Source organism: Sinohyriopsis cumingii, chromosome 1, assembly GCF_028554795.1.
Source record: "Sinohyriopsis cumingii isolate HCF-2022 chromosome 1, ASM2855479v2, whole genome shotgun sequence".
Lineage (NCBI taxonomy): Eukaryota > Metazoa > Mollusca > Bivalvia > Unionida > Unionidae > Sinohyriopsis > Sinohyriopsis cumingii.
The window spans coordinates 24,948,555-24,972,890 of NC_142961.1; the positions used below are offsets into that span (position 1 = coordinate 24,948,555).

Here is a 24,336-nt window from a genome sequence, read left to right on the forward strand (position 1 = left end):
TGTGGAAAATATTGTTGAGAGCCACATATTTTACCTATGAGTTGCTATTATCAAGCAGGTTTTAGAACAATATTACTAATGAGGTTTGGAGGCCCCGTGTGGCCGAGTGGTCTAAAGTGCTTTCCGTTACGGATCACTGCCATCTCACCTCTGTCTGTGCAGGTTCGAACTTGGATTCAGCTAATGTATGTATGTGAGAAAGCTTGCCAGTAGCTTCTCGTGGGTTGGTGGTTTTTTCCCGGGTTCTTCCTCCACCATTAATACTGGCCACCATGTATAGCCTATCGTGTGCTGAAAAATTTCATTAAACCCCACAACAACACCAACTAATGAGGTTTAAAGTTTATATATGTTTACATTCAAAGAGTTCTTTTCTTGTCTCCTTATGCATCATAGTCAGCAATGTTAAAGTTTTGTGTAATAGTTTTGAAAGTCAGTTAGGGTGGTTATCCAGACAAATATGGATGCAGATTATACACAAGGTTATGCAGAACATTTTTTGATATTTGTTTGTTGTTTTCTTTCTATAAGATGGGACAGTTCAGTTGGTGGTCTTACATTTGCTGACCAGTTCTTACAGATTGCCACCAAACTACCCACCTTCAATGTTTATGGGTTTGGAGAGAATGTGCACAAGTCTTTCCGCCATGATATGAGGCAGAAGATCTGGCCCATGTTTTCCCGTGATCAGGGTGTTGGGGTGGATGTAAGTACTGCTACATAAAAATTTTCCTCTACAAGAATAATGATTGTAAAGCAAAATTCTGTGATCCAGTCTGACCTAAATAATGTATAACACAAGAATTTCATCACACCATTTCAGATACAGGCTTTTTACTGACACTGATGTTTGATTCACTGCAGGGTTTAATAAATCTCAAAGTCATCCTCATGACTGGTCAGTCCAAAATATTTTACTTGCCGACTATAAACCAGCTATGATGGAAATATAAATGTCCTCATGTCCAGTTAGTCAAGTACAAAAATTTTACTTGCCCACTATAAACCAGCTATGATAGAAATATAAAAGCTGACAATTTTAAAGACCTAGATTCAGTTGTATGAAAGTTTTTTTTCTGGAACTTTTTCTGTTACTCTTCTAACACTTATTATATTTACAAATTGAGACCAGTGTTCTCTGGTAAGCATTTATTAGTAGTTACAAGTAGAGACAGGTGCTTGCATGAGCTTGATCAAGACAAATGGAACAAACTTATGGTAGACGTTATGGACTCAAAGTGAATAAAGTGCTGAGTCAGCACACACCCAATTGATTTTGAAAAATTCACTCAGTTGCCAAAAATTTTCAAGTGCCATGTTAAGTTGGCCAAACAAATTTTCAACCACTGTATTGTATATGGTTTTTAGCTTCTTTAGTACTTTGAAAAAAATGTTAATTTATTCATGTTCACAAAATTATATTAAATATTGTACTACCTTTTTAATGATAAGAGATGCTAAACATAGTAATTTACCTCTGTTATATTTTAGTAACTTTAAATTTATAAATTTCTTTGTTCTATACCTATCAGGACAGCAACAACCACTATGGGGTCCACCCTTATTACATGTGTATGGAGGAAGACGGACAGGCCCATGGTGTTCTACTCCTCAATAGTAATGCACAGGGTGAGTTGTTCTCCTGAAACACAGTAAGATTCATTCTCCTGATAGTCTTTATGGAGGCCCATATTATATAAAATAAGAAACATGTCGCTGTTCATTCATTATTTTCACAATGAATACATCAATTTGATGTCCTTGATCTGTAACAAATAACTGGACTAAACAGAAAACACAAGTGCATCATGTCCCTTACAGTTAGTGTACTCTCTCTCTCTCTGTCTCAGTCTCTCATAAAATCATGGTTTAACTATAATATGAAAACAATTTAAGTGGTTACCCAAGGGCTGTTCCATGTAAACATACATGGTTCCTATGGAAGGCAGTTCTGTAAAGACATGACTACCAAGTTATTATACAGATAGTTTGTATGAAAATGTTTCAATATTTCTCTATCAGTTACATTACTGGATCACTTCTTCTGCCTCAGAATCACTGAAAGACAAAATATCTTTCAATCTATAAATTATAGAAATAAGGGAAGTAACCTGGAGATTAATTCCCCTTGTTCCTGTGGCCATGTGTATCCCAGACGTAACCAGATTAAACTTTTGCTCATAACTGTGAACAGTGACTCCAAAGAATCCATTGCAATATACATTTAATTTTGAGCATCCATTATTTAATTTTTTGGTATAACAGTCAAAATGTTGATACAACTGGTTTATGCATTATTTGTGTTTTTTGCAAGAGCAGACATTTTTTTACAAGTTATAATTGTGATATTGAACGTTACATTTTTCACCAGAGTTTTGCACTGTTACTATTACATTTTGTTTATTTTGCACTTCTTTGGTGCGTATGGTTGATTTGGATTTTTAATGTAGATTTAACAATTTTCCAGTCGTATTGCTACAGTATCTGCAGTGTCGCAATTTATAGTGATGCAGACATTTAGCATCATGTCCCACCCACTCACATTATCCTGACACCAGGCCCACCAGTCCTAACACCAACCTCTTAATGCTGAGTACTAAGCAAGGTAGCTGCTGGTACCATTTTTATAAGTCATTGGTATGACTTAGCCAGGGTTTGAAATTGTGACCTCCCGCTTCTAAGGTGGCTGCTCTAACTGCCACTCGAGCAGTTCACTTCCTAGGTCATCTCAGTAACATGATTTCACCTTTTTTGAACAATTCATATACTGATTGTATGTGCCTGTTTCTTTTTCTTCTCTCTTTCATGACAGAGATGTCAATCAAGAGCAAGAAGTACCGATATACTTTAAACTTGTGGAAGACAACCATGAGATTTACAACCACAGCCTGTACAAAATGTCTTTCCTCACACACAGGTAGCATGTGTTCACTCTCAGCAGAATATATTTGATCCAACAATCTAGAAAGACATTTTGAAGGCCAAAGATGAATTACTATGCATTCATATTAATTCAGAAGTGTTTGACAGTTTTATGTGGGGTATTGAGATGCCACCTCCACCTCCCATGACGATAAGTGAAACAGCACCCAAGGTAATGATCATTTCAGATCCAGCTTTAGCCATGTCAAGCAATTCCACTTAAATGATACATACAACAGCAATTCATATACATACAACAGTCTCTGTCTGTGTCATCTACAATGTGAGAAAATGGGTTGGAAGAAACTATTACTCTTTTTTCACCAAAATTACCAGCCTGCTTGGCATAAGTCCATAAGTCCCTGTCTACACCCATGCATGGAATTAGAAATGTTGAATCTGGGTGTGTAATGCTGATTTAGCTGGCCATATTGGCCTGCAAGTCATATATCATTTGCCATTGCTGTCCAAGCTGCTGACCAATTGGACTGGCTGTTCTGGACAATTGCTGTACAGTTTTGGTGGTCATGAATTTATCATCTTGGACTGATGAACAATGTGTTGCATGACAGTTCCAACAGCAACAGTGTCCTGTGCTTAGGATGTAAGCTGGAAAGACCAGTCAGCCAGATGACATGATCAACTGACTATATCACATCACATTTGGATATGTCTATCTAGCCATACAGCCTGAAATAACAGTATATGCTGGACCAGCATTCCTCAGTCAGACCATGCTCTATGCTGGACATAACTCAGCTGGTCCTACTAACATGTCTGACAAGTAGAATCTTTCACACAATTCAGGATCACCATATGGAATGCAGAACCCCTGGACGCAGAATATACAGGAGGAGGACAATCCTCCAGTCAGCAATGCCTGAAAAAGACATAATTTCAATCCAACCATGGAAAGGACATAGCTTCAAGTGGGCAGCTGAAGAAATGTAAAGGATTTTGCCTCCGTTGGAATGCCATCCTCCACTGCAAGTCAACACTGTGCACAGTGGCAATATGTTGTAGGATGTAGATGATGATGATGAACATATTTTATTCAGAATCTGGCCACGGTTGTCAGAGATTAAACAAATTATATGGGTATCTCTCAGATTAAGCCTGCAACTTTGATGGCCTTCTTTGATGTGTTAGTTGCCTGCAATCTTTGACTTTGGTAGATTGAAGGCCTTTTTTGAGTTAGTTGCCTACAGTCTGCATCTTTGGTAATTTGAGAGTCTTTGTTTGGGTGAGTCATTTGCCTTGGCAATTTGAGGGCATTTTTTATGTGAGTAAGTTGTCTGCAATCCATGACCATGGCAATCTGAGGGCCTTTTTGGGGGATGAGTTACTTGCCTGCAATCTGTGACATTGGTAATATGAGGGAATATTTCTGGGTGAATTAGTTGCCTGCAACTTTCTCACAACACTGGTACAAATCAAGTGTTAATGTTTATCTTTTTGATATACCTAATAAGGTTGTTAATAACTTTATCAAAGAAAGTAATGACATTAGCATGTCTGATTCTCTCTGTTATAAACTGGACATATAAGTGTTTAACTCCATATCTAATCAAGTTTGGATGATTGTATTAACTTCCTCTTTCCTTGACCTGTTATTTTGTGCAATGTCTTGCTTAACTGAGAATTCTGGAAGTCACCATTATTGGGATAAGGTAGGCCATATCACCGAAGTAATCATCACATATTGGCAAACACCCCAAGGTCATCTTGTAACATAAATTTAATAAGAATAGACACACTCTTAAGGTCTTCTTCTCTGAAACCGTATAATGCAGTGACACTATACTCCCTCCCCTTTGGTTCTTTTCATTTTAGAAGGAGAAGGAACTGAGGGGGTAAGAAAGCAATCAGCACAAGAATTGCTCATCAAGGAGTTTACCAGAGATGGAAGGATCAATGTCAGAAAGATCTTAGATGTAATTCTCAACAACAGCAGAAATCTTTTTGTGGGCATGTGAGTTATAGGTGGCCATATGTCCCTAACTTGTGCAGGCAGGCTAGGGCTGGGGGAGAGAAAATGAGGTTTCTCTGCAGCCAAGCATCCCATCAATGCACTGTGAATTATTGTCTCTCCTGCCCACTGGTAACCCTTCTGTGGTCATAAGACTTATTCTGTTTTTCCAGACTTGGATCAACCTATTTTTGGAAAAAACTGGGTAGTCATTGTAGAGTGTCTTTGTACCTTGTTCATCCCACCACCTCTTCATCATACCCCTTTAATCTAACAAAGGCATATGTTTTATGGAAAGAGCTTTTGGTTGTAAAGTGGTCAGTGAAAACCAGACTGACTGGGTTACTATTTCAGACTCATTGTAGTTCCATAATCCAATGAAAAATTGTAACTAGTCATAGACCCAAGTAGCCTCAATCAATTTATTACTGCCTTGAAATTCAAGATGGAGATGGCAAGTTTTGTTTGATGCAATGACTACATGATCAGTGTTGACCATATATGTATTCACTTTGGAGCAGTGTACCAATTCTACACTCTCCCATTTGACCTTTGTCTGGGCATAGACTGCAGTTTTGGATATCGTCCTCCAGATTAATGTACCAGAGTGATATTCATCAAAAACATTCAGTTTAAGTTTGGTTCCCAATATGAACAACATTCTCTATCTCATTCACAGTTTATAGGGGACAGTCAGTATGGAGAAGTTGGGTCTTGTCCTATCCCACCACTTTATTCATATAGGCATGGAGTTTCAAAGTCTTATCAGCCTGAGTTGCTTTCCTCCCAAACATCATTTGAGCATTGAAGAAGACATCCTCTAAGAAGTTCATTTCAGTGCAGGAGTTTCTTCAACTTTTTGATCCGCTAAATGCACCAGTGGAACATGTTATACCTTGGTCACCTGTACGTGTGCCATCTACAGATGGCTTTTCTGGCTCACTGGTGCTCAAACTCAGGTCATTAACCTTTGTTTTCTCTTCAGTGGCATGACATGGAGTGGCTAGCAGCAGGAATACCTTTCAAGCCACACAATCAGAAATCACAATCTGTGCAGACACCAGTTTGTCAGGTTGGGGGTATAATTACTACTGGACTTTATGATGGTGAGCAGCAAGTGGACACTGGTACTGCAAGAATGGCTTTTCAGATGAATCTTCTGGAAATGATTGCCACTTTCATGCCTCCTTGACATCCAAAGAAAACCATTTTGATAATGTCAGACAATTAAGTCATGGAATACTATCCCATTCATCCCATCCTGGGCAGGCTCAATGTCCTAGCCAAATCTTTATCAAGGACAGACTAATTACATCAAAAAGAATGGTCTCCATCTGTCAATCTTCCACTGAGCCTGTGACCTATGATGCAGAATGATGCAAAACATGTTTGCATTGAGGCAGAACAAAATACTTGCCCACCTTGATCTCCATTTACTGATCCAAAGGCATGGGCAGTCAGTGCCCTTTCAATCAGGGCATATAGACATATACCTTCCCTCCAATGGTTCTGATACAACAACTAATCCAGAATATGAGGGGCAGTACTTACAAAATAGTTCTGATTGGGACAGATCATGGATCAGTGATCTGATGAAGCAGTTGATATTGCAGTATTCCATCCACATCCAGAGAAATGCCTATCTATGCCTGGCTCTTGTTAGTGATACTGTGTGTGAAAGAAGTCCAGCACTTTAGTTGTGGAGAGAATCACAACATCTAGATGGTCATCCATTATAAAGGCAAAAAAGGGAAAGTGGCATATTTTCAATGACTGATATCACATTAAAGATGTCACAACATTCTATGTCTCAATTCACCAACTGGCTAACCTCTTTTGTTTTCTCTTTAAAGACAAGAAGCTAACACGTATCACAATCAAGGGATTCCACTCCATGATATCAGACATATTTAGACATTATGGAGGAAATGATATGGATACAATAAGGACCTTTCTACTTGGACAGACAGGTGTATCTAGATGATGCATGCTCACCTTGGATCTTTATTCTGGTGAACTAGGCAGTCAACAAAAAAATATGTTGTCTCTTCCTGATCAATCTGTAGACTGGTGCAAATGCAGGACCTGGTATGCACCCTCAGATGCTGTCTGAGGTGCTCAGAGAATTATGCTGTAGCTGTCAAAAGCTCTTTCTACCAGCTAAGTCAAGAAAGCAAAACATAACCCCAATTGTCGATCAGGTACAACTTGAGAAGACTTCAGCTCACAAAATATGGGTAGTCTTGATGAGCTTGTTCTTCAAATGTAATGTCTAAATTTGAGACATAGTTGAGTCTTTTAACTGGCTTGCCATTTCTGATTTTTCCAGTTTTTATTTGCATGACATGGCCTCACAAAGGAGAGAGTTGAATCTTTTTGTCCTATTGGTAGCTATTGAGACTGTTACCATACCATTAGCTGAGACAGCCCCAGGCATAGCCTTGCAGCTTTTGTTGGATTCACCTAGGAAAAGTTTGAACAGAAGGCAATAGTCACATGCAGGCTGCCACAAGTATAGAGTTCCTAATGGGTAACATGAGTAGAGGTCGGATGCTCAAGCATTTCATCTTCCAATTACCTCTTCTCCTAAAGTAAATGTTATTGGGTAATGTATTTGACAGAGGGAGATCATTTGTTTGAGAGTTCTGTATCCAGAAATACTTAACCAATCACATTACTATCCACACGTCCCAAAATTCCCTGCAAATTCAAGCATCCTGTTAAAAGTGGTGTCCAAGCTTAAACTGGTTACATCTGGGATACAGATGTACACTTAATGGAAGTAAGGGGAATAGTGAGGTCTGGATTTAGAGGTGACAGAGTAATCTCCTATTGTTAATAAGAATGGGCATTTTTGGAGAAACATAATTCACTTTAAAAAATGTCAATTCATAGCTGTATCTATTGGTTCCTTTCTGGAGTCCCAAACTATGTTTTACAAGAGCATTAGTGATTGGTTGCATTATACATGACCTGATAAGCAAGATATGGTAAACTCCCAGCCCCACTACATAACATTTTGCTGTATTTATGTATTTAATATCTACTGATAATATATAAGAATGAATTCTGATAAATTATTGCTATGGTTGTATTGGAGTTTTAATGCCATTTTTCAGCACATGGTAGGCAATATTTGTTAGTTATTTTTTACTTTTTATTTCATTACATGCTATTGTAATGTAACAATGTATGTTGGACTTAACCTTGTCCAAAATTGAGTTCGTTTCTGCTTGACCGAAATTGACTTTTTATATTTTATTCATTGTAAACAACTAATACATAGCTAAATTATTCTTTATATATATGGGTTTAAAATTCAGTATTATTATTAATAGAAGAAGTAAATATGATTATGTGGGCCAAGGTTTTGTAATTTCCTAAGTGAAATTATACATAATCCAGGTTATTGTTTTGTAAACATCAGGATCATTCTTAAAGATTATTTTCCATCTGATTCATTTTTTTTATAGAAAATGCTAATTGTGACCTGAGGTCAAGTAGAGAAGTATATAATTTTGCATCTGTGAGGACTTGGTCATTCATGCTTTAAGTTTTAGTAGAATCAAGTTGTAAGTTGTGTCCAGTATTTCTTTTTTTTTAGTTTCGGGCTGGAATATTTCTTCAAAGTATTGGATCAAATGATTATTTTTTCTGGAAATGCAAAAGTGCTCTGATAAAATTCATAGACAAAGATTTTCACTGGAATTTATAGTGTATTCAAACCTGAAATGATATTTCTGTGATTCAGTGAAAGACTGTTGTCACATCAGCACAATAAGAGCTATAACAGACACATCATCACCAGTTTTGGATTTATTCTGGACTTGTATTCAGTTTTATTAAGGACTCTAAATTACTATGACTTTTGTCTGTAATTCTTGGATTATTTTGGGATTTAATTTGCAATGCCATAATTTCTTGTTTCTCATTTTCTCTTTGTATTCTAGGGAAATAAGTTATTTGTTAAATTTTATAAAGCTTGTTGTCTTTCACTCATAACAGAAAATTAACATCTAGATTAGCAAGCTACTCAACTTGCAAATGGCAGTTGGCTTATGTGACAGGCAGGGATAATAGGATATCAGAACAAGCTGTATATTGCTATTCTTTGTGGTTCATGTGGCACACTACAGGTTCATATTTTGCATAGGGTTGGAATTTTGAACAAAGAGAATGTCCACAGGTTTCCTCTCCGATTAAATTAGAAATTTAAGAAAGGCCTTGTATAACTTAGGTATTATTCAAAGAACCTTTTTTTCCTGTTTTTTGGTGTATAATTGATGGGATAATATGGGTTATAGAGTATATGCTTGGCCTTACTCCAGATGTGCACCTTCAAAAAAAAAAATGCTAGCTCCACCTGGCCATTTTCATGTCCTGAATTCAGAGGTAAATTGTAAAAATAAGAGCTGAAATTTTTTGTTTACATTTTATATATTTGGTAATTCATTCATTGCACTTTCAGAAGCTGGTATTGTCTAGTCTTGCTAAATTCATTTTCTCTATTTTAATAGCTGCTAAGGATAGTGTACTTGAGACTATTTCAGGATGACTTTTTAGCACAAGGGAGCAATCATTTCAATTAGCAGTTAGCTTAGATCATGCACAGTTTTCACAAGTACAATATCCAAAGAAATGTCAGCCACATTACATCAAAGTAGCACAAAGGTATGCCAACATTCTGTCCACTGTGCATGTTTCAAATTCAAACAACTTCACCTTACATATGCCACTCTCTCAAAAGTGCTTAATAACTGGTGAGCATCCCCATACATAGACCAAACATTCACTTGCCTTTACAGACAATTTTTTTTATTCTTGACTGACCCCTGACCCTAATGGAAAAGGATGTAACTCATATCTCTTCTCACAGACACACTTTCTTCTTCAGAGATAGCTTTAATTCACAGGCAAATTGATCAAGATATTCCATTTCTGCTGTGATAATACAAATACTTTTCCCACCATTGGTCAAACAAATTTCATCAACCCACTTTGCTAATGGTGAAAACTGTATTGACATATTGACACCTTTAAGATCCACTTTAAAAGGGACTGGAGTATGGTGAGTACAGTTGAGACAAAAAAATGTTTGCACATCAATTCACATGATATGCCTTAACCTTAAGTTAAGATTATGTAAGAAGGTTTCACTGAAAGTAAAAATATCAATTACTGAATTTTTTCCTCAAAGAAGTAATTTGATTTCATCTAGTTTTGGAAAAAGATAATGCATGTTCAGATGGCTAATTTTGAGGGCTTTTTGCTTATGCCACTGAGTTTTTGAAAGACGTTTTGATGGTTTTGAGATGAATGACATGGAGTATCTGAATTAATATTTTCACTATCAGTATCATGAACCATGATATTCCTCATCCTTTGTGATGGCACTGGAGAGCAATTCATTATTATTGCTTTCTCTAGCAAGGTCAGCAGAAATTTCCTCACCACTGTGGTTTTCAGTTTCTGTTTTAGGAAGGGAGGAAGAGATTAGGTGAATTTCACCAGAGTTATTAATTGGTGTATCAGCATTTATTTCTGAGTCTGAATTCCCAGTAGGGGAGAGCTGTTCATTGCCCTCTGTTAAATTAACAGTAGACCCACTGGATGTTAGCAAAGACTGGTTGGGGGTGCTACTGGCATGTAAAATGTTCTGATTGTTGCCATGATAACCTTTTACAGAAGAAATTTTGGCAAATAGGAGATGAAAGTTAGTTTCTGTCCATTCTTTTTTGGTTAGGCATTTCAATAAGTAAAGTATTTGTGGAACTATATATAAAGAGTCACTGTAACTTTGTAGGACTGCAGATTTTCTGGTGGATTCAGGATTTTGAAGATCAAACCATAATTATGCCTGTTATCAGTTCCTTGAATGTATCTCGAGGTCAGCATGTTCTGCTATTCTGATATAAGCTTTATGTTACAAACAGTTGTAGAGTTTGTATTGTACTTTAATCTGTAATTATCATCATCAATATTTTGACAATTGTTTTGTGGGAGTAGTGTAAATTTTACTTTTGGAGAATCCTGAGAAGCAGTTGCCTTCTAGTGAGGTATCTTGACTCAAATGCAATAGATTGGTAGAGTCTTCTAGTGAGGTATCTTGAATCAAATACAATAGATTGATGGAGTCTTCTAGTGAGGTATCTTGAATCAAATACAATAGATTGGTAGAGTCTTGATCCATGATAAAAATTTAACAACAAAGTGTTATTTTTTCTTTAGGATCTGTTGTTATATTTCAAAGAGAGTTGGGCTGAAGGTAATCAAGCACAAGAACAGAGATCTTCCATTTTGAATCCATAAGGTTATATCCAGATGTTAACATTGATGGATCACTTCTATCCTGTGCCAGTGCAGTAAATGACATGTCATCTGAATTTTAGATATATCCATTGTGTTCAACTTAGTCCACTTGGGTAGCCATCTTGGATTACCTAAAATCATTTGTTTTGAACAGGTGTCCAAAGTTCTCTTGAATAACTGATAATGTGGACATTACATTTTACTTACACTACCTCAATATTTTCATAAATCCACTGTATTAATTATATCAATAAGTATTAGCTCATTCTTCAACTGAGTTATTACACCAAATCTTTTGAATGTTGAGCTCTAATTATAGTCAAAGATATGCTACCTGATGTTAAAATTCTTTAAAAAAATACTATTAATTATTGAATCTGAATATTAGAGTCATGGAAGATATTATTACTCCTTTACTCCTTGAAATTTGGAATGAATACAACACCACTGATAGTTAACATGTCCTCTTGAATATCTATATTAGAAAGGAACCATAATCTCCCATGTTGAATCTGGTTGCTGGCTGAGCAAATTTGCACATCACAAAATAATTCTTGCATTGTATTGAAATAGAAACATAATGTCAAAGATTCATGAAAAGAAACATGATGTAGCCTTTTGGTCAAGGACATTTCATGGAGGATGAATTAAATGCACAGATATTCCTGGATTTAATTGTAACTGCAATTGTACTACTTCCCATCCTACAGCACTATAAGGCACCCTTTATATGAAGGAAGGTGATTTTCTTTGCTTTAATCTCAAAATGTAGCTGAATTCATCAATAAGAAGTAGATATACATTTGTGAGAACCATTTTGATTTTGATGACAATGTTTATGCAATATGAATTGTAATAAAACTATTGGATACTTATAGTGATGCATGGCTTTATCTAGACCATAAGACCAATATAAACTAGTAATGCACCATATTTATTTGCCGATATTTTTGATTTTTGATTTTATATACAGATCAGAGGGCACTTGCAGTTTCTATGTTGTACATGTGAAGTTTATATGCAGTACATAAGAAGTTTATATGTAGTACATATGAAGTTTATATGTAGTATATATATGTGAAGTTTATATCTAGTACATGTGAGATTTATATGTAGTACATGTGAGGTTTATATGTAGTACAAGTGAGATTTATGTGTAGTTCATGTGAAGTTTATGTGTTGTACATGTGAGATTTATATGTAGTACATATGAAGTTTATATGCAGTACCAAAGAAGCTTTTATGTAGCAAGTGAAGTTTATATGTAGAACATAAGAAGTTTATATGTAGTACATGTGAAGTTTATATGCAGTACATAAGAAGTTAATGTGTAGTACATGTGAGGTTATATCTAGTACATGTGAGGTTCATATGAAGTACATAAGTTTATATGCAGTACATGTGAGGTTTATATCTAGTACATGTGAGGTTCGTATGTAGTACATAAGAAGTTTATATGTAGTACACATCAAGTTTATTTGTAGTACATATGAAATTTATTTTTAGTCATAAGTTATTAAATTTGTATAAGATTTCCCATAGGCTCAGCTTAACTTTATGGTGATTTTTTGATAAACTAGGTCAGTATTTGACATATTTATTCGTACAATTACAGATTATACCTTCTCACCTCTTCCGATGCTCACATACAGAACAATTGGTGGCATACTGGACTTCTACATTTTCCTTGGCCCAGAACCAGAAAATGTGGTACAGCAGTACACAGAAGTAAGGCAGTCTACTTAAAAGCAATACACTTCTTTGTTAGACAATATGGTATACTTGAAAATATTGAGATAATATAATTTAGTTTGTAGTAGTACATCCTCTTAATGAGACAATATGGTATACTTAAAAGTATTACAAACTCTTCATAAGACAATATGGTATACTTAAAATTATTATATCCTCTTTAAACTGATACAATATGGTATACTTAAAAGTAGTACATCCTCTTAATGAGACAATATGGTATACTTAAAAGTATTACAAACTCTTCATAAGACAATATGGTATACTTAAAATTATTATATCCTCTTTAAACTGATACAATATGGTATACTTAAAAGTATTACAAACTCTTCATGAGACAATATGGTATACTTAAAAGTATTACAAACTCTTCGTGAGACAGTATGGTGTACTTAAAAGTATAAAATCCTCTTCATACTGAGACAACATGGTGTACTTAAAAGTATTACAAACTCTTTATACTAAGACAATATGGTATACTTAAAAGTATTGCACACTTTTCATGAGACAATATGGTATACATAAAAGTATTACAAACTCTTCATGAGACAATATGGTATAATTAAAAGTATTATAAAATTTTCATGAGACAGTATGGTGTACTTAAATATTATTATATCCTCTTCATACTGAGACAATATGGTATACTTAAAAGTGTTACATACTCTTCATGAGACAGTATGGTATACTTAAAAGTATAAAATTCTCTTCATACTGAGACAATATGGTGTACTTGAAAGTATTACAAACTCTTCATACTGAGACAATATGGTATACTTAAAAGTATAAAATCCTCTTCACGAGACAATATGATATACTTAAAAGTATTACATACTCTTCATGAGACAATATGGTATACTTAAAAGTATAAAATCCTCTTCATACTGAGACAATATGATATTCTTAAAAGTATTACTCTTCATGAGACAATATGGTATACTTAAAATTGTTATATCCTTTTCATAATGAGACAATAGGATATCCTGTTCATAACAGTTTTTGAGCACCCAAGAGTTTGGTTATCAAGCGCAAAAGTTAATACATATTTTACACAGTCCTCATGATTCTTGTATAGCTATATGATATGTTTTGATAAATGCTCATGTATGTTTCCCAAATATAACTTGCTCATGTATTTTCTTGATTAAATATGAAAAATTGATAAAATATGCAAACTTTGAACTGAAGGCCTAGAATTGTTCAGGTGAAACAGAATGTTTGGATGAAACATCATTGTTTTTTCTTTTTGGTACCATTGCATTGTTTCCCTGGTAGCAAATTCAGTTTGTAACTTATTTTGGCTTACAGTTTGTATTTCTTTTTGGCTTACAGTTTGCATTTCTTTTTAGCTTACAGTTTGTATTTCTTTTTGTCATTTCTTTTTAGCTTACAGTTTGTATTTCTTTTTGGCTTTCAAGTTTGTATTTCTTTTGGCATACAGTTTGCATTTCTTTTTGGCTAACATTTTGTATTTCTTTTTGTCATAATTCTTTTTGGCTTACAGTTTGTATTTTTTTTTTTGGCTTATAGTTTGTATTTCGTTTTGGCTTACAGTTTTATATTTCGTTTTGGCTTTAATATTTGTCTTTCTTTTTGGCTTTATAGTTTGTATTTCTTTTTGACTTACAGTTTGTATTTCTTTTTGGCTTACAGTTTGTATTTTTTTGGCTTACAGTTTGTATTTCTGTTTTGCTAACAAAAGCTCAGATTTCTGTTACAAATTTAAACACATTCAGCTCAATTCTACAAAGTATAGGAGTTATTGCTATACTCCTGTCATCAGTGTTGGCATCTATGTCTACCCAAATGATGGCATACATATAACCCCTGACTGCATTTTAACAATTCTTTCTTCCTACATCATAAGCATCAATTTGAAGTAGGTTACATAGTGCCAAGAATCAAAGACTTGGGATGAAGGGGACTAAGTTTGCACATGTACATTAATTTTACATTTTGGTTAAGTTCTGGAAGCAGTTGCTATCCACCTAAATCTAACTGTGGATTTATTTTTAGTATTTTGAATACTGGTTGACCCTCAATGGCCTTATAGAGTTCTTAACTCATTCAGCCCCAGACCCGTTATCAGTATCACTGCTGCTATGCCCCAGCAGCGCTAAGCTGTGTCTAGCTGCGTGTGCCCCAGAGTTTTTACCTGTTTGAAAATTTTGTAAACATCGTGCACATGCATTCACTCTTACCTTAATTTCTCTGCTTATATCCAATTAAAATCCAAGAAAGTTTCACCATTTATTGCAAATGAATTTGTCTACACAGTGATGTATTTTTTTTCCCTATTTGTCCAAGTCTTTCACGACTTATTTATACAGAATTTACAAAATTATGTGCAACGTTTATCCGCAAGAACTCGATCATCAGCGCTGTCAGCATCCTCATCTTCGGACGATTCAATCTCAGAAACTTCTATGTCCGAATCGAAATCTCACAAAATATCCAACTAATGAACATATCTTTCCTCAGCTTGCTCAGTATTTTCAAGATCAAACCCGAGAAACTCCTCATTTTTGCTCTCATCAAAAATCACTCTTACATCCGCCATCATTTACGATTTTTCATGACCAGAACACATGTAGTTAAACCGCTTTCAAAACAGGAGCCCTTAGCTTCTGAACAATTCAAATTTCCGCAAATGAAAGTAAAATCATTTCTGATTGGTTTAATAGTTGTTAGTTCTTGGAATAAACCCATTTCTAACCAATCAGAGACGTTGAATCTAACACACATTCATCACGCTTGGAGACGGGATCGGCCATTGAATGCAGTAAAAAAATCACGACTACAGGCGGGATTGGCCATTGAATGCAGAAACCGGATCACGCCTACAGACGGGATCGGGGCTTAAAGGGTTAAGATATGTCTTGCTGCCAGTCCATAGAGACATGGTTGGGCTTTACAGAAATCTGTAGAAACTGTAGCTAGTTAATCTCAGGATTTCATATGGGATGCATTTCCTCATGAGTTTGGGATTGGACTGTCCCACTGGACAAAGTAGACAGAAGACTTTGTTGTCGACTTGCCTGTATCTAGCCCTGAACCAGAACTATTTCCCCTGGGAAGGCAACACTTGTGATCTGAAAACTGTACAGAAATTCTTTGTCAGCTCAGGTTTCTGTTGGATTGGATTTTCACCACCAAGTTATTGGAAAGTTAAGACCAATTTCTGACCAGAGCCTGCATGCTTGTCCCCAAACTCTACTCCTACCTATTACTTGGAGCCAGGTGGGTGAGATTTTTAGTGTTCATGGTTGAAGGGAGAAAATACCCTAAACATAATCAATTTGGTTATGAGGGCATTAATTTTAGCCCTACAGATGTACAGCAACCACATAAAGGGGCACTGTATGATGGTCTCCTCAAACAACATGTCAGCCGTAACATACCTCAGGTGAACAGGAGGGACACATGCCCTTTCTGTTTGCATGGAGATTTGGAACCTCTGCTGGGTAACCTTGAAAGGGATTATGCTCCAAGTTTTCAGGAAAATGAATATTTTGGTAATAGTTAAAAAGGGGCAAATTGTTTTTTATGGAATGGTCTCTGCACAACCTGCTTAGGCTGGCAACCCTAACACAGTTTCTGGAATATGCAATATTTGAAAAGTTTCAAATTTTAGTGTGTCCTGGAAAGTGTTGTTGGTGTTATCATGTATTACCTAGACACCTACCACTACCTTGTTTACAAGTAACTAGTTACATGGTGAGTGGGTGAATTCCAGCCCATTGAAAATATTATAATCATCTGTCATCTTCACAAAATGCATGCAATTTTAAGGCCAAAGTAGAGTTACTTTATAATCATCTGTCACCTTAAAAAAATGCATGCAATTGAAGGCCGAAGTGGAATTATTATATAGTCATCTGTCACCTTCACAAAATGCATGTAATTGAAGGCTGAAGTAAGATCTGTTGAAGTAAAAAAGACAAAAACATTAATGACAGTTCCATTGAGAAAATGCAGCCAGAACAATAACTTACAGGTCAGCATGTTGTACAGTATTGATGATGATGGCATTGACAACTTCTATATCCAACATCATACATTTGAAACCAGTGATTGATGGACATTGTTGATTGAAATTTACCATACATGATGCATGTTGAATGAATTTGATGAGTTTGTCATTGAAATCTAACATACCTGATGCATGTTGATTGAATTTGTCATTGAAATATACCATACCTGATGCATGTTGATTGAATTTGTCATTGAGATCTACCATACATGATGCAAGAGGTATTGTCCATGGATTATCAGTCAATTCCTGCCAGAATTTTAGGGCTGTATATTGTAGCATGTATGAATACTTTTGAGGAAGCTAACATAGAGTTTCATCTCAAGGGTAGTCATGGCAACATTGGTACTAGTCTGTGCATGTCAGTGTGTCACATGGTACATTCCACTGGATATGGAGAATACAGTTTTAACATTGTTTTCATTTCTTCCCTATGTTCCATCATGACAGGTGCTCCATATGAGTCTGCATCATTGATTCTCTATAATTTGAACTCAAATGTACAAACAAACGTGCTTTTGTTTAATCAGCAGTGTTTAACTTGACACATTTTCCATAATGAATCTCCAGCTTTCCTTTTTCTAGGTAATCCACATACAGAATAAAATGTTTTGGAGTTGATAGATTGGTTAATATGTCATTCATTATTCCAATGGGATGGTTGGCTTTCACAGCTTTGATGACATCATCCTATGACATGTCAGAAATAATCTGTATGGATTCTCTGTCTTCCATTCATTGGATGATATCACTGATCCACTCAGCCAGGATTAGAGAGCAATTTTAACTGACATTCTAGGTGGTTTGATACCTGTCTTAAACAAATTACTGCCCCATGTTTATAATTTCAGCTATTAATTTTTCTTATATAAAATGAAAAGATTTATGTTCATTACTATGTACATATAAATATTTTCTATTCCTGTCTTAATACCAGACCTATCTCATCATGTAATAACTGAAATGTGAAATTTGAAAAAGTGGCAAAAGCTGTAGGATTTGGCTGACTTAATCTGTTACACATTTGCCATTTTGTAAACTATTTGACCCTAACTGTAAACAATGCAAATCCTATTCAGCAATGCATCACATTGGGTTTATCATTGTTGTCAAGGAGGTAAGGAGAAATAAGAGATGTGAATGGCATCTGGTCCAAATTCTCTATCAAAGATTAATTTACATGTCTAAAATGAAAGACAGTTACTGTTTATTTGTTTTAGTTCACAAAGCAGTCTTTTTGTTGCTGCAGGTACAACTTTTGTAGGCAAACACAATCAAGCATTGCTTGGCATGATAGGAAATCTTATAGTTTTGCATATGAAAATAGAAAAATAGAAAACAGGAAGGAAAAATAGGAAAATTATTTTGCCAATAAGTCTTTCACACTTAAGCATGTAATAAAACAGGAGTAGTTTGCAGTTGGTGAAAAATAAAAAAATCTGATGGGTTTTTCTTATGGAAAGGATTTTTAGAAGCCTGCTTTGTAGTATATAATGGTAGGAATTAATCCATGATGAAATTTAAGAACGTATTTTAACTGAACTTCTTTGGAAGAATTCCAGAATTTGGTTATTTGCTTATTTTATCATATTAATAATTTTCTAATGTCATTTCTTCCAATTTTTGTTTCTTGCAGGCCATTGGACGACCCTACATGCCACCATATTGGAGTCTTGGTTTTCAGCTCAGTCGATATGGTTACAACCACATTGAAAACTTGAAAGCTGCAGTGAACAGAACAAGAGCAGCGAAGATTCCTCATGTATGTGAAAAAATTTAATTTACATATATTGTACATGAAGTTTTAATTTGTTGAAAAAGCAATTTAAAACTTTGATTAGTTTTAGTGATCAAGCACAAGGTATTTTTGACATATGTTCTGCATTTTGTTAACAGTATGCTTTCATTCCCATACACAAAATCTGCATTTCAGTGCATGCAAAAAAGCCATGTACCAGGGAGACATTGTTGGTGTGAATTTTGCAGACTGCTGAAATCATTCTTGGAAAATCTTCATTCACAATTTTTTTACTTTTGTTACAAGTCTTTGGTCACAAACTAAGTAACAGAAAGAAGCAAGATAAACACGTTTTCTAAAACTTGACAAACAATTTAATTATCAATGTTATAAATGAAAATTTGAGAGGAACTTACAGTATTATGGAGTGAATCCAAAAAATCCTGACAAAGTTCTTTAGAAGTCAAAATGAATGAATAGTTCTGTATAAATTTCAAAACTGGAAATGCACTGATCTGCCAAGAATCTTGACTTTGTCGAGATGGCATCATCAAGAATTTCTTTGAATAATTCACAACAGTTCATGAGTAAATGTTTTAGTCCCAATAATGAACACTTTCTATTTCCACTGAACAGTCCAAACAAATGTTTTTCCTCTTGAATAATATCTAAGTACAACATAAATCACATCTGCAGATTTACAACAGGAACACTAGAAATAAGGATGAGTCCAAAATAGGATTGAATCTGGTTGCTCAATTCTCTTTTTAAATACACCTTATATTTTAACTATATTTCACAACATAGCCCATGCGACAGGTCTTACTACTCAATTTATCTCGAACTTACCTATTCATGTGACTTTGCCCAACTTATGGCAAATACCCAAAAGCATACTGTACTTATGTCCTATACCCTATGGTGTACTGAACTTACAGCCTATAACCTGTAGCATACTGTACTTATATCCACTACCCTTTAGTTTACTTTACTTATGGCCTATACCCTATAGTGTACTGTACTTACAGCCTACACCATTTAGTGCACTGTACATATGGCCTATACTCTATAGCATACTGTACTTATGGCCTATATCCTATAGTGTACTGTACTTATGTCCTCTACCCTATAGTGTACTGTACTTATGGCATATACCCTATAGTGTACTGTACTTATAGCCTTTACCCTATCATGTACTCTGCTCATGGCCTATACCCTATAGTGCACTGTACTTATGGTTTATACCCTACAGTTGACTGTACATATGGCCTATACCCTATAGTGTACTCTACTTTTGGCCTATACCCTATAGTAGACTGTGCTTATGGCCTATACCCTATAAAGTACTGTACTTATGTCCTATACCCCATAATGTACTGTACTTATGGTCTAAGCCCTATCGCATACTCTACTTATGTCCTATACCCTATAGCATACTGTACTTATTCCTTATACCCTAAATTGTACTGTACTTATGACCTAGATTGCTCCGGTGACCTATTGGTTAGATCATCCACCTTGGAAGCAAGAGGTCGTGGGTTCAAACCTTGGCCTAGTCATACCAAAGACTTACAAAAATGGTACTAACTTCTGCCTCACTTGGCGCTCAGCATTAAGAGGTTAGTATTAGGACTAGTCGGCCTGGTGTCAGGATAATATGACTGGGTGGGACATCATGCTACATGTCTGCGGCATGATGCCCCAGTGCTAAACATCACTATAAACTGCCACACTGCAGACATCATAGCGATATGACTGAAAAATTGTTAAAAGCTATGTTAAAAATCCTAATCACACACACACACACTTATGGCCTATACCTTATATTGTACTTTATTTATGGCCTTTACCGATAGTGTACTGTACTTATGGCCTATGCCCTATAGTGTACTATACTTATGTTCTAGACCCTATAGTGTACTGTGCTTTTGGCCTATACCTTATAAAGTACTGTACTTATATCTTATACCCTATAGTATACCGTACTTGTGGCCTATACCCTATAGTGTACTGTACTCATGTCCTATACCCTATAAAGTTCTGTACTTAATCTTATACCCTATAGTGTACTGTACTTATGGCCTATACCCTATAGTGTACTGTACTTATGGCCAATGCCCTATAGTGTTCTATACTTGTGGTATATACCCTAAAGAGTGCTGTACTTGTGGTCTATACCCTATATTCTACTGTACTTATGATCTATACCTATAGTGTACTGTTCTTATGCACAGTGCAGCTTTTGTTTCTAACACAAATAGAGACTATACAGATTTTGCTTTATTGGTCACTTTTTTTAACCACATTTCATTCTTCTTATCAGATTTTAGGAATAGATCCATTGATATGTGATTTACCAGTATTTTATTTGACACACTTGAGCAATTGCTGGTACATCTTTTTCATTGATATAATTGATTCTACAAAGGGATTTGATCCATGTTAATGACTTTAATGTATGATGAATATTTATAAAATGCTGTCAATTAAGTACATGAATATCAGATACATGCCTTCACAATTTTATTATATATTCTATAAAGAATACCATTTAATATAGGTTAAATTCACAATAACAATGGACTACCCAATTTGTTGTATCCTTTGTTGAACAATATCCTTGTGAAACCTAATAAAACAATCTGGACTAATTTTTACCCATACACACAACAAAGCCATTGACTTTGACATAGCTTTTGAAAAGGTTTGAAACGGTTAGAAACAGACAACTGCCTATCTAATTTACTTGATAACATCGAAGCCAAATCTCTTGAGTCTGTACAAGTTTTACCAGTGCATATAGGGTAAACTACCAACTGAAACATCAAGTGGGAAAATGAAACTAGATGTCCTAGACCCAAACACAATACCTCCAGGATTCAAATGTTTAGCAAGAAAGATGTCACCTCAACAAAACAACAGAGAAAACAGGCCCTCCTAGAACAGCAGAGTACCAAAACTATTGTCCTGATGTAAGTTGATAAAGGCTCTGAATACTATATTCATGAACACTTATGATTTCAAAAAAGAACCACTAGCAGGGGACTCTACCATTTTGGTTATCAGATGCGATGAACTCAACCCAGACCACTTCATTTTCTATCTGCTTTCGCAGACATGTCCCCACATCTCACTTGGCTCTTCCTTTTTCTACATGAATTCATCCTCCCAGCATGGTTTGCAGTCCCAAATGTAATAGAGAGCAACATTCACAGCTAGAACCCAGTACACTTGAGCTACCCATGGCAGTACTCAAAAATCAGCTACCACATCAGAATTGTATGTATCATTTGAATTAGGTAACAATATGCAGTCAAATCTGGAATCCAGTTACATGAATAGTTCAACTCTAACAAGTGTTATGAATATTTAATTTTATTTAATTTCATTTGTTTGTTAGTTTTTAATATTTTTTTTTTATTTACTGGACTTGACCATGTCCAAAATTAATTTCGTTTTCTGCTTGACCTGATTGACTTTTTTATATTTTTCATATTTCATATTTCATTTATGTAAACAACTGAAAATAGCTTCATTATTCTCTATGTGCAAGAGGTTTTTAACCACAATTATTAATCAGGTAAACAACTTTTTTATCTTTCTCAGAGTGAGAATCATTAAGTTGAGTCATGGTCATACCGGGACTACATGATATTTATCATGTGCCAATTGGTAGCAAGCTTCTATTTTTCACAGAAGAATGAACTTTTGACCCTCATCTGCGAGTCTGTTTTTCATCTTAATTAGTTGTGTAACTGATGTTTAATAAAGGTTTGTCAGTTGGGCTTAAAACACTTGACATGTTAAGTTGTATTATGTTGTGTCCAGTTTGGGCTGAATTTTATTTTATTCAAATTATTGAATTCAAGTGATTATTTTCCCTGGAAGTAGAAAAGTGCTCTGACAAAATTCTAGGATAAAGACATTCACTGTAATTTATACTGAATTCAAAACTGGAATATTTTTTGTGATTCAACAAGAGACTGTTGACACATCTGTACTTTGTAGGTTATTACAGACATCATTGCCTTCCCTCTTGAATTTCATCAGGATTTTAACTGAGATTGACTTAGAACTTTTCATTGATAGAACTTTGTGATTATAATTCTTTGATTATAATTTGGATTTAATTCACAATACCATAAGTTCTTTTTTTCTCATTTTTCACTTTGTATTCTAGTGAAATAAATTATTTGTTAAATTTTACAAAGTGTGTTGTCTTCACTCTTTTCTGTTACTTATTTTAAGAGCATAGACTCATAACACAAGGCACTCAATCCTTATAACCAGGGTACTCTGCTCCTAAAGTTATACTAGTTTAGATCACAGACAAAACTGCTACAAATAAGTAACAGAATATTTATTTTAAAAATGTAATGCTATACTAACAGTGCCAAGAGGAATCAAAGGAAAAGGCCTACCATTGATCATATAAATATGCAAAGATTGAATAATAAGTTAGACCAACTGAAATGACTATTGTCATCTAAGTTCAGTAATGTATATATTCTTGGTTTAAAAGTACAATGTTAAATGACAATCATGGAAATGACTTATTTTTAATTGATGATTATGAAACACCAATCAGACATGCTAGAAATTCATGCAGTAAATGTGTTTTTGTATATGCAAGAAATGAAACTGAAGCAATAGGGATCAGGTAAATGAATCAAACAAAAATCCATTCCCACTATGCTTTATTTATGTCCCTGTCTACAAAGGTCAGATAGAATAAGTGTTTTGAAAAGCAGTTAGATAATGTGACTGCTGACCAAAAAGAAATCTATATGTTCAGTGACTTCAACTGGGATCTTATGTATAATCAGAAATTGGCTGAATTTTTATAGAAACCTTTTGTCTAAAGCAAATAGTGGAACAAACAACACAAGCAACTAACCACTTGAAAATTCTCATAGATAATATTGTATACAAATATGGAAAAAAGTGTTTCTTTGGAGTATATTATCTATGTTTGATTATGTGGACAATGCTCTTGAAATATGGACCCAATTTTTTGTGCAAGTGGTAGGTGAACATGTACCTTTGAAAACACTTGCCTTATTTCTTAAATCCTGACCTTGTAGACACTATAAAAAGACATTGACTTTGTATTGCTTAATTCCTAACCTGTGTAGACACTATGAAAACACATTGACTTTGTATTGCTTAACTCCTGACCTGTGTCAATATTATGAAAAGACATTGAATTTGTATTGCTTAAATCTTGACCTTGTAGACACTATGATAACACATTGACTTTGTATTGCTTAACTCCTGACCTATGTAGATACTATGAAAACACATTGACTTTGTGTTGCTTAAATCCTGACCTGTGTAGTCACACTATGAAAAGACATTGACTTTGTATTGCTTAACTCCTGGCTTGTGTAGACACTATGAAAACACATTGACTTTGCATTGCTTAACTCCTGACCTGTGTAGACACTATGAAAACACATTGACTTTGTATTGCTTAACTCCTGACCTGTGTAGACACTATGAAGTAAATGATTATTCCAAATCTGTTGGTCAACAAGATGGCTAATATTTACTAAGGGTATCTTTTTATGAAGCTGGCTCCATTTTCTTATGATGTGAGAAATACTGTATTTT

General features: G+C 35.0%; 1 protein-coding gene across 1 annotated transcript in view; it reads left to right on the top strand.

The window, feature by feature from the left end:
• Positions 1–24,336, top strand: part of LOC149806565 (maltase-glucoamylase-like) — a 301,187-nt gene that overhangs the window by 112,455 nt on the left and 164,396 nt on the right. Inside the window, exons 25-28 of the mRNA XM_089954697.1 lie at positions 532–706; positions 1,533–1,629; positions 12,816–12,928; positions 18,622–18,747. Coding sequence (XP_089810823.1) covers positions 532–706; positions 1,533–1,629; positions 12,816–12,928; positions 18,622–18,747 — 511 coding nt within the window. The remainder of the gene's footprint in view (positions 1–531; positions 707–1,532; positions 1,630–12,815; positions 12,929–18,621; positions 18,748–24,336) is intronic.